Source organism: Oncorhynchus masou, chromosome 32, assembly GCF_036934945.1.
Source record: "Oncorhynchus masou masou isolate Uvic2021 chromosome 32, UVic_Omas_1.1, whole genome shotgun sequence".
NCBI lineage: Eukaryota > Metazoa > Chordata > Actinopteri > Salmoniformes > Salmonidae > Oncorhynchus > Oncorhynchus masou.
Window position 1 is genome coordinate 59,059,345 of NC_088243.1, and position 12,490 is coordinate 59,071,834.

The 12,490-nt window shown below is 43.4% G+C and overlaps 1 protein-coding gene across 5 annotated transcripts in view; it reads right to left on the reverse strand.

Annotated features, from left to right (window-relative positions):
- Nucleotides 1–5,365: 5,365 nt before the first annotated feature.
- Nucleotides 5,366–12,490, reverse strand: part of LOC135526331 (fibroblast growth factor 13) — a 205,694-nt gene continuing 198,569 nt past the window's right edge. For all 5 annotated transcript variants that reach the window (XM_064954617.1, XM_064954619.1, XM_064954616.1 and 2 more), the window contains 2 exons: nucleotides 9,984–10,182; nucleotides 5,366–7,288 (listed from right to left, as the gene is read on the reverse strand). In XM_064954617.1, the coding sequence (XP_064810689.1) occupies nucleotides 7,152–7,288; nucleotides 9,984–10,182 (336 nt within the window). In that variant the 3' untranslated portion in view covers nucleotides 5,366–7,151. The remainder of the gene's footprint in view (nucleotides 7,289–9,983; nucleotides 10,183–12,490) is intronic.

The following is a 12,490-nucleotide window of genomic DNA, read 5'->3' on the forward strand; positions in this document are numbered from 1 at the left end:
ACAGCTGATAAATAGCTAACAAAATAGCTACAAGGACTCTCTGAGTTAACCTTGTATCTTTAATGACCTTTTATTTGCATTTTTGCACTGTCTCTATGCACACTCACAGGGCTCTACACACTCACAGGGCCCTACACACTCACAGGGCCAAACACACTCACACGGCTCTACACACTCACAGGGCCCTACACACTCATAGGGCCCTACACACTCACACAAACCCTCACTCCATAATTTGGTCACTCACACATAATATGCACATACATTTATACTGACTCTACGCACACCCACTCACAAACAAGCAACTGCTACCCTATTTACCATATATCCTGTTGCACATGTAAATGTTGTATTGGAACTGACTTTTAAAATATTTCCTGTATATAGTTTGCTTACTTACTTTATTGTGTATTTCATATTTCTTATTCTTATTTACTGTGTTTTTGTCTAGTAATACATTGTTATTGATTATTACAATGTTGGGTTTTGAGATTCCAAGAAAGGCATTTTACTGTACTTGTGCATGTGACATGACAACTTGAAACTAATCTAGGGTCAGTTTACCCCTTCCATATCCTAACCTTAACCTTTGGGGTCTAAAATGCAAAACTGAATCTGGATCCGCACAAGGACAGATATGTAAATTGTGCTCTAGCATATGGTAGGGATGAGTATGGTTATTTTAATATTCAAACTTCTGAACGGACGTTAGTATTCGATTACTTGCAAGTATTAATTTTTACATTTGATTTTATTTCACCTTTAATTAACCAGGTAGGCTAGTTGAGAACAAGTTCTCATTTACAACTGTGACTTGGCCAAGATAAAGCAAAGCAGTGTGACACAGACAACAACACAGAGTTACACAAGGAATAACATGGAATAAACAATAAACAAGCCAATAACACAAACAAGTCAATGACGCAGTAAAACAAATGTCTATATACAGTGTGTGCAAAAAGCATGAGGAGGTAGGCAATAAATAGGCCATAGTAGCGAAGAATTACAATTTAGCAGATTAACACTGGAGTGATAAATGAGCAGATGATGATGAGCAAGTAGAGATACTGGTGTGCAAAAGAGCAGAAAAGTAAATAAAAACAGTATGGGGATGAGGTAGGTAGATTGGGTGGGCTATTTACAGATGGACTATGTTGGAGTAGCCAGGAGGAAGGCATGGCCAGCCGTAGAGAAATACTTATTAATTGCTCATGGATTTATCGGTGGTGACTGTGTTACCTAGCCTCAGTGCAGTGGTCAGCTGAGAGGAGGTGCTCTTGTTCTCCATGGACTTTACAGTGTCCCAGAACTTTTTGGAGTTAGACCCACAGGATGCAAATTTCTGCTTGAAAACGCTAGCCTTTGCTTTCCTGACTGACTGCGTTGCGTGTATTGGTTCCTGACTTCCCTGAACAGTTGTATATCGTGAGGACTATTCGATGCTATTGCAGAACACCACAGGATCTTTTTATGCTGATCAAGGGCAATTAGGTCTGGAGTGAACCAAGGACTATATCTGTTCTTAGTTCTGCATTTTTTGAAAGGGGCATGCTTATCTAAGATGGTGAGGAAATTCATTTCAAAGAATGACCAGGCATCCTCGACTGATGGGATGAGGTCAATATCCTTCCAGGATACCCGGCCCAGGTCAATTAGAAAGGCCTACTTGCAGAAGTGTTTTAGGGAGGGTTTGACAGTGATGAGGGGTGGTCGTTTGACCGCGGACCCATAGTGGATACAGGCAATGAGGCAGTGATCACTGAGATCCTGATTGTGTGTATTTGGAGGGCAAGTTGGTCAGGATAATGTCTATGAGGGTGCCCATGTTTACGGATTTAGGGTTGTACCTGGTGGGTTCCTTGATGATTTGTGTGAGATTGAGGGCATCTAGCTTAAATTGTAGGACTGCCGGGCTGTTAAGCATATCCCAGTTTAGGTCACTGTTACTATAATTTAATTATGCCAATGTGCTTTCATCAATTGAAAGCCCTTATTAATCTATTTTATGAGAATTTGTAAGATTTCTTGTTTGCATAAAATAGACGCAGACCAGTCTTTCAATAATAGGTAATAGAATTTATTCTCGGAGCGCACTCCCACTTAATCACGTGCAGCAGTTTATATACAGACAATGACGTCATTTCACTGCTTTAACAGAATCCCCTCCTCTCGACCGGAACAAAGTAAGGTGAAAAGTTCATTCTAACTTACTAACACACTCCCAGATAACTTTTGACCCCTCAACATTATCAATCACCACTCAACTGACAGTTATAATTAACAGCAAACCTAGGAATGCACTTACTGCCTTATCTAAAAACCCCAAAGCTAAGTTTCAGTTGGGTCAACCATAGGCTAACGACCTTATGTGTTTACACAGTCCACAACCCATTTGTTCTTGCCTAGTTGGAATGGTGTTCATTAACCTCTTACACTTATGGTGGCGCTATTTCATTTTTGGAAGAAAAACGTTCCCGTTTTAAACAAGATATTTTGTCACAAAAAGATGCTCGACTATGCATATAATTGCTACTGTTCGAAAGAAAACACTCTGACGTGTCCAGAAATACAAATATCTTCTCTGTGCGTGCCCTTTAACGTGAGCTTCAGGCAAAACCAAGATGACTTGGCATCCAGGAAATGACAAGGATTTTTGAGGCTCTGTCTTTCATGATCTCCTTATATGGCTGTGAACGCAAGAGGAATGAGTCTGCCCTTTCTGTCGTTTCCCCAAGGTGTCTGCAGCATTGTGACGTATTTGTAGGCAGATCGTTGGAAGATTGACCATAAGAGACCACATTTACCACGTGTCCGCCCGGTGTCCTGCGCCGAAATTGGTGCGCAATAGTCACCTGCCAGTATTTTTCCATGGGGCACAGACAGAGAAGCAAGCTTCCAAGAACTGCATGTCAATGAAGAGATATGTGAAAAAACACCTTGAGGATTGATTCCAAACAACGTTTGCCATGTTTCGGTCGATATTATGTAGTTAATCCGGAAAAAGTTTCACGTTGTAGGTGACTGCATTTTCGGTTCGTTTCGGTAGCCAGGCGCAATGTAGAAAACGGAACGATTTCTCCTACACACAGACGCTTTCAGGAAACACTGCGCATTTGGTATGTGGCTGGGAGTCTCCTCATTGAAAACATCAGAAGCTCTTCAAAGGTAAATGATTTTATTTATTTGGTTATCTGGCTTTTGTGAAAATGTTGCGTGCTACATGCTACACAAAATGCTATGCTAGCTTTGCATACTCTTACACAAATTAGTCAATTTCTATGGTTCAAAAGCATATTTTGAAAATCTGAGATGACAGTGGTGTTAAGAAAAGGCTAAGCTTGAGAGCAAACGCATTATTTTAATTTTATTTGCGATTTTCAGAAATCGTTAACGTTGCGTTATGCTAATGAGCCTGAGGCTTAGTCACAATCCCGGATCCGGGATGGGGAGTTTCAAGAGGTTAACTTTTTATTACTCCTTGTCCTGTCACACAATTCCTTCTTATGAACTCATATTGTCTATTACTTATAAAACAGAGTATAATTTACCTAGATACAATTCTATTTAGAATGGGGATATTGTTTATTCATTTATACATAATAAATCCATAATAAATTCAACAGTCACCTAACAGAACAAACTCCAAAGCTAGATGGGGGGCGATCAATTAAAATATGGTGTCCAGGGCACAGCCGGGAGCGGAGGGGGGTCGATAACAGGCGGCAACAGTGAGAGACTTTTTTTCTGGAGAGATTCATGTTTTAAATTAGAAGTTCTAATGTTTTGGGAATAGACCTGGAAAGTATGACATAACTTTGCAGGCTATCTCTGCAGTAGATTGCAACTCCTCCCCCTTTGGCAGTTCTATCTTGACGGAAAATGTTGTAGTTGGGTCTGGAAATCTCAGAATTTTTGGTGGCCTTCCTAAGCCAGGATTCAGACAAGGCAAGAACATCAGGGTTGGCAGAGTGTGCTAAAACAGTGAGTAAAACAAACTTAGGGAAGAGGCTTCTGATGTTAACATGCATGAAACCAAGGCTTTTTTGATCAGAGGAGAAGGATGAAGGATGAACAGAGGAGGAGTAGGATGAAGGTGCGGCTAAAGGCTATCAAAACTGGTCGTCTAGTGTTGGGGACAGAGGATAAAAGGAGCAGATTTCTGGGCATGGTAGAATAGATTCAGGGCATAATGTGCAGACAGGGGTATGGTGGGGTGTGGGTACAGCAGAGGTAAGCCCAGGCACTGAGTGATGACAAGAGAGGTTGCATCTCTAGACATGCTGGTTATAATGGGTGAGGTCACCGCATGTGTGGGAGGTGGGATACAGGAAGAAAAATGCCTATTTTTGCTACACGCAAGTATATCATGACTTTGAAATTCTTAATTTATTAAAGCAAGTAGGCAGTGACAGGGAGAGCAGCTAAATGAGCCTAGCTAGCTAGCTACCTAACATCTGGCTATCTTGCGACTTTACCTCGATTTGATGCAGTAAAGATAGGTACTACCAGATGGGATGATAGATAACCTCTGGAATCTACATGTTTGTCGAACTCCTCAGTATGGCTACACGCTCTCTCTCTTTCCCTCCAGTGTCACACGGACCGGCCCCTGCCCCGCCCCTTCCCATCTCCCGCCCTGCTGCTGTAGCAGCAAGTCGTCTCCCCCGAGTTGCAGTTTAAATTATTATTATTTTTTAAAGCACATGTATTTCTACTATGATATTATTTCAATATTGAAATTATTTTAAAATGCAAATCTCGAGCACAGGGGCTATTTTCAGCCGTAGAGGTCCGCGGAGATATTGATTCATTACATAGAATGGGCCCTGGGCTGTGGGCTGGTGGGCCAACTTGAAACAACTGTGGGAAGCACTGGATGCAACATGGGCCAGCATTCCTTTGGAACACTTTCGACACCTTGTGGAGTCCATGCCCCGGTGAATTCAGGCTGTTCTGAGGGCAAAAGGGGGTGCAATTAGGCTGGTACTGGAGCCTTGACTCTGCAGGCATTTAAAGCCCAATCCTGTCTGTGTACGTATGGTTCCAGGTGATTCATCTGTGTCCAGAGGCCAAGAAGAGAGCAGGTGGATACGACCTGGCTTTCTTCTCCTCTCACAAACTCCTCAGGACCAGCAGTGTTAGAGTACCGTACTCCAGCCCCGCCTAGCTACACACCAGCCATAGCTACAACATTATAATCCCTGGCTGCATCAGTACGAACATTGCAGAGTTATTGTGTTCTTTTTCATTGGTATAGTATCACATTCAATGGTCCGGTATGCATCAGATCTGTCATGAACAGAATGCAGAAAGGAGTGTGGAGTACGTCAGGAAGGAAAGGAAAGGAAAAGACACGTTTTAAAAGTATATCTTAATATAAACATTTTATTCAGTGCATTTTGTGTATACAACAAATAATAAACAACTTGGAAGGTAGCAGGCCGAGCGACAGCCATCTGCCTGTACAGGTTGTTTTTCACTTTTGTCCTGGTAATTAGGAACACATTATCCAACATGGGTTAATACACATAGCCTACATCATGCACTATAGCTCTATAGTCCAGAATCCCCTGCTGTCTCCCATGCAATAGATATGTTCACTTCAAAACCCCAAAAGGAAACGAAAGACAAACCAAGCCTCCCAGTAGCATGTTCCATATGAACAAGGTATGTAGCTGATGGGAAGGAGTACTAAGCCCCAAAAAGGGTCCTTTTCGTACACAATTGTGTTTATACATGCCCTGTGCAAGAAAGGGAAGAGTTTGATGTTTCTTTCTTTTATTCATTTTCTTATTTTTTCTTGTTCACTTTTACAAATATGACATATCCTATAAAATGTTTAAGCCACCTAAAATTCCACAGTATTTTTTCCCCCATTATTATATATAGAAAATTGTCACCACGATAAGTTACTCAAACACGAGACAAGTCCTGGATGGGGGCCGTCACCATATCCTTATATGGTGAACTGAATCGGCCAATAAGAGTCAACAAAGGGGAACGGGGCAAGGCATGACACAAGCACTGGATTGGAGAACAGACCACAGGGACAGAAGACAATGTGACACAATAGAAACAGAAGGTGGGGACACTGAACAGTCAATTCATACCAAACTCAACCGGAGAGCTCACCAGTAATAATAGTCTCCTTCCCTTGAGCTTTCTACAACTTCCTACACCACAGAGTCCCTTCTAGCTCTTTTTTTCTTCTCTTTCCCTCTCTTATGCAGTCTCTTTCTTCACTTTCTTTCTCTCATCAAAAATGTACATGAAGAAAAATAATTCAACAACTTCCAGCTGCATCTCTATACTGGCTTGGTTTGACTGCTTAAAGGGACACTCTTTCAGCTCTGTCTTTGGTTTGCTGAAACCCCTTCCACTGTGGAGACCGCTACAAAAACACAAATACTGAGGAGGGGGAGGAGGGGAGAAAAAAAAAGGTCTCAACTAATTCCGAAAATTAGCAAAGTAAAGGTGCAGCTATGGCGTTGTCGCTCAAACAGCGAAGGGCCACACGCTTTTCCGATTATTCTCCAGGTCAGCTGAATGTAGGCTTTTTTTTAATGCTAGAGAGCTCAAGTCTCTTCTGAGCTTGTGCACTAGAATGCAGGAGAGCTACCGTTACAGCTGGCTGCGGTTGCAGCTTCGCTAAAGCTGCACCCCCGGGGGATTGGCTTCGTATACATAGAAGCATCATGGATGACACACGGAAACAGGGGACTTCTCCATCCACTGCAGCTCCAGCAGCCCAGACCCTCACCAGTTGCCCTGACCACCTGCTTCTCTACCTGCCTGCCTGCCTGACAGATATGACTGGGGAGGTGTCTATATGATCAGGACCTATAAGTAAAAGTAGTTGTTATCTGCAGGAAGTAAACAAAAAAACATAAAAGATGAGCTAACTGGTACACAGTTCTTACCACCAGAGAGTGACCAACAGAAAACGGCTCACGGTGTAATGTGGTTGGCTGTTGACAGTATGGTGAGAGATATGGAGCCTAATCAAGTGTGGTGATTGGTTGGTGGTAGTGGTGGTGTTCATAGTCGTAATGTTGTCCTGAACTGCCGATGGTTTTGGAGAGAGAAGTCTGCTTGGAAGCTCTTCTGAGGGTGAGGTGTCTTCTTACGTCTTCCGGCCCGACGACGCCCGGCTACGTGGACTCGTTCTGGCTCACCGTCTTGCCTCCGTTGAGCACGGCCGAGGCACTCCGGGACTTGGTTGGCGTGCCGCTGCCGGAGCGCGAAAACTCTGTCAGGTCGTGGAGGGAGGGTTCCCTGTACATGGCCACTGTGGGACAGACAGACATACGGGACAATGGTCAGACACATGGATAAGGCTGCTAGTGTAGATGAGCGGATCCGAGCAGTAGAACAGAATAAAATAGAATATAACAGAATAGAATAGAATTGCATTGTCCATCTGGAGATGCACATTTTCCTCTCTGGCCGGACCAAGTTCTAGTCTATTCTATTGCTCAATTCCCTCCGATCATATCACTGTATAACTTAACATAATGTACAACCCTTAAATATGCAGAAGGGAGTAAGAAAAAGCCAGGACAAGGCATTTATTTAGGACAGAAAGTACTTATAGCCACTGCCTTACATTAACTATTCAGGATCTTGGACCCTTCTCCTTGAAGTGTACGGCAGCACGCCGAGCTAAAGCAAAGCTCGTTTGCATCTCTTAAACGTTTCAGAAGAAACCCCAGAGGTTCTGATCTCTTTAGTCTTTAGGAGCCACTCCTTAAACAGCCTCTTGCCAGAATATGCTTTGATGTGTGGTCTCTCCAAAGATACTTCCTTCCCTTAGCCTTGACTTTCTGGTGACAGCAGCACGCTTCACACAAAGAATCCCTGCGCACACGAGTCAATCAATAGTGGACTTCAGTGGGAAGCTGTGTGGGATCGATACTGGGCTTATTAGCCATGGCATTATGCAACTCTAATGCCGGAGGATGACCTGGAGGTCAGTCCATCTCACCGCTGGGGCCGTTCATCCTTAGTTCATGTACGCTTCTCCTCTACCAACCATCCCTCTATTTCTTTCTCTCCTGTATATCTCCCTCTTCGACCTAGGAGCTTAACACACACACAAGCTTTATTTCTCTCTCTCTCCCATCTCCCATCTCCTAGGCTCGATAAGCACTCGATCTAAGATGTAGGGAGATAGAGAACAGTGCCTTTTTGTCATAGTTTGTAGTTTTGCAATGAAAGCAAGGTACAATTTTCTGGAGATAAAAGCGAGCTCCCATATTTACTTCATTATGACAACTTTATTTTGCCATTTGTCTGCAATTCTTCTTCCTCTTAGAAAGCCAAAAATGTGTCATATTTATCACATTGTCTTATTATACAACTTATTCCCTCCCTCCTCATGATCATTCTCTGGCTATTGCTCTTCAGTGTGTTTGGGCCCCCTGGTCGGGCTGTTGAATGTAACCCAAAAGCTATTACAGTGATCAGAGACTTGGATTTTTAATGAGCTACTGGTCGGTCGGTCAGAGGATAAGAGCAGCCAAGCCAACCGCAAACCCGTTAGAGAAAGCATCATCATCACAGCTGTCTGCTTGCTGTACCTTTCTGCCCTTGTGAAAAAGGGGTTGAAAGAGATTCAAAGCCCAGTGCATTACTCTCCAATGCCCTCCTGCCCCAATTTAGGGACTACAACTTCTTGCAATCTTTTAACCATGATTTTCAGGTCTGTACACAAACAGGGTAACAATATATTTGTAAATCATGCAACCACCAAAGAAGCTTGGAACTTGACGGATCCAAATGACGAAATAAATTCTAAATAAATTGCTACCCGCTTGGTGCTCTCGTCGGTTGAGTAATTTGCGTCACCACTGGTTCCTTTCTTTAATGGGGATTTTTTTGTCTAAAAGCTCATCCTTTCATCCCGTGGAAGTGGAGTCCAGACACTCTCAGTTTTATCTTGTTCTCTCTGTTGACAGGTAAGCCTGTATCTTGTTCTAGATGAAAGAGCTGTGGCCTTTTCAACATCATGAACAGATCCATCTATCCAGCACACAATCACCCCCCCCCCTCCTTCCATGAGGCACCTGGCTTGGTTGGGTGGAGGTGGGGAGCTTCTTCTTCACCATGACATTTGTGTTAAAAAGCCTAGCTGTCTCTATTCAAACAGGCAGCACTTTATCATTCCCGCAGCTTTTCGGCATGGACACTGCCAATGCCTTTTCCACTGTCTGGCTCCAATGAAGTATGAATAGCTTTTGGGGAGTGCTCAATAGCCCTGTCCACACACCATTGCCTCAGAGCAGGAAGCCTGACGGCAGGGGGGGGGGGGGGGGCTGAGAGCAGCCTTTCCCCAGGCTGTAGGGAGAGGACTACCCGCAGAGAGATAGAGAGAGAAAGAGAGAGAGAGATTTAATCAAAAAGATGCTTGGTGTTTTTTTCTGGAAAGTCTCCCATTTATACAAATAACCGCTGCCAAAGCTCAGTGCTCCAGGCCATAGTGAATCACCAATAAACTTTCAATTGCAATGTAATGGGCTTGGGAGAATAATGAAGAAACTTTCGAAAGAGTAAAGTTACCTAAGAAACATCTGTTATTATCCTTTATTGCAGGGATCACCAACTAGATTTAGTCGCAGGCCTATTTTTTCTTGAGAGGAATAATTTGGAGACTGCAAATTGACAGCAAAAATGTCTGACTAAAACAAAATAATTTCAAATCTTTTTTACATTGTCTCTCTATTATGCGTGGGAATACTTCGGAACAGATTTCTCAAATTAAAATAACTTGGAACTGATTTCCTGGTGTTTTTACAGTCTATTATGTCCCAAAAAAACAAACATTTGCATTTTTCTTTAAACATTTTTTTTGTGGGAGGGCTCAGAAAACATGGGGAGGGCCAAATAAAACCCCTCGGCCCACGCGCCACCAGTTGGGGAACCCTGCTCTATTGTCTCCAATATAGAGCCAAGCACCCTATAGGATGAAAGATGGACAGTCTCACCTTTCAAAGGCTTGGGGAGGAAGTGGGCTGCTGGCTTGTTCTTCTTCACGTGGTTGCCCTTCATTATCTCCCCCTCTTTATTCAGCCCGAGGTACCAGCCCCTACCAGACTGCTGCTGTCTGTAGATCATGGAGGAGTAGGTCACGTAGTAGTTCTCAAACACTGACTCTTTGAACTTGCACTCCGGGGTGAAGTGTTCCTGAGGAGAGGAAAGAAAGAGAGGGAGGGAGGAGAGGAGAAGACTGGATGAGCCATGGCTGAAGGAGGAGGGTGGCCACTGATCAGAGAGGTTTTCAGAGCCCTTCTTGTTTCTCGCTTTTTAGCAAATGAGACACACTGAGACATGAAGCGCCATTACTTAAGAAACAAGAGATGGCGGCACAACTCAAACGCACCCACCCACACACACACACTCAGGGGTTGAAAGATCCTTCCAGCTCCATCTAATTCAATACATTTCACCTCTCAATGCTTACCACATCACCACAGTATTTTCAAAGGCTCTTATGTTCATTATAGTAAATCATTCATAGCTTTATGCCATAGATACACCCACCACGATTCAACATTCACTCGCATTTTACTCTGCATTATTAATAATATATGGGACAATTAATAACAACATTTGTTGGAGGACGGGCACTCTGTTTATATGTAGCTTCTATTTGTTAGCCAGTCCTTCACCAGACTATCTAGCAGCAGTGTGTGCGTCTATCCGCGCAAGTGTGTTTGTGTGTGTGGCATGCGTGTGTGTGTTTTTACAGAGGTTATGTAATGTCCAGGCAGAGGCTCCACTGTCTCTCATCCACTAATGAATTGGCTGTTCTGAGGAGCACAGAACACAATCTACAGGGGACTCCTGGGACACTTAAAAAAGCTATTTGTCAGATTTGGCTCTCTCTCTCTCTCTCTCTCTCTCTCTCTCTCTCTCTCTCTCTCTCTCTCTCTCTCTCTCTCTCTCTCTCTCTCTCTCTCTCTCTCTCTCTCTCTCTCTCTCTCTCTCTCTCTCTCTCTCTCTCTCTCTCTCTCTCTCTCTCTCTCTCTCTCTCTCTCTCTCTCTCTCTCTCTCTCTCTCTCTCTCTCTCTCTCTCTCTCTCTCTCTCTCTCTCTCTCTCTCTCTCTCTCTCTCTCTCTCTCTCTCTCTCTCTCTCTCTCTCTCTCTCTCTCTCTCTCTCTCTCTCTCTCTCTCTCTCTCTCTCTCTCTCTCTCTCTCTCTCTCTCTTACATACACTCAATTAGTATTTGGTAGTATTGCCTTAAAATTGTTTAACTTGGGTCAAACGTTTTGGGAAGCCTTCCACAAGCTTCCCACAATAAGTTGGGTGGATTTTGGCCCATTCCTCCTGGCAGAGCTGGTGTAACTGAGTCAGGTTTGTAGGCCTCCTTGCTCGCACACGCATTGTTCAGTTCTGCCCACACATTTTCTATAGGATTGAGGTCAGGGTTTGTGATGGCCACTCCAATACCTTGACTTTGTTGTCCATAAGCCATTTTGTCACAACTTTGGAAGTATGCTTGGGGTCATTGTCCATTTGGAAGACCCATTTGTGACCAAGCTTTAACTTCCTGACTGATGTTTTGAGATGTTTCTTCAATATATCCACATAATTGTCCTCCCTCATGATGCCATCTATTTTGTGAAGTGCACCAGTCCCTCCTGCAGCAAAGCACCCCCACAACATGATGCTGCCACCCCAGTGCTTCAAGGTTGGGATGGTGTTCTTTGGGTTGCAAGCCTCCCCTTTATTCCTACAAACATAACGATGGGGAATTATGGCCAAACAGTTCTATTTTTGTTTAATCAGACCAGAGGACATTTCTCCAAAAAGTATGATCTTTGTCCCCATGTGCAGTTGCAAACCGTAGTCTGGCTTTTTATATGGTGGTTTTGGAGCAGTGGCTTCTTCCTTACTGAGCGGCCTTTCAGATTATGTCGACATAGGACTCATTTTACTGTGGATATAGATACTTTTGTACCTGTTTCCTCCAGCATCTTCACAAGGTCCTTTGCTGTTGTTCTGGGATTGATTTGCAATTTTCGCACCAAAGTATGTTCATCTCTAGGAGACAGAACACGTCTCCTTCCTGAGTGGTATGACGGCTGCGTGGTCCCATGGTGTTTATACTTGCGTACTATTGTTTGTACAGATGAATGTGGTACCTTCAGGCATTTGGAAATTGCTCCCAAGGATGAACCAGACTTGTGGAGGTCTACATTTTTTTTCTGAGGTCTTGGCTGATTTCTTTTGATTTACCCATGATGTCAAGCAAAGAGGCACTGAGTTTGAAGGTAGGCCTTGAAATACATCCACAGGTACACCTCCAATTGACTCAAATTATGTCAATTAGCCTATTAGAATCTTCTAAAGCCATGACATAATTTTCTGGAATTTTCCAAGCTGTTTAAAGGCACAGTCAACTTAGTTGATGCAAACTTCTGACTTCAACTGTATTTCTATTTTCTCTTTACTTCTCTCTCTTCCCTTTACTTCTCACTGTTTGCTTTT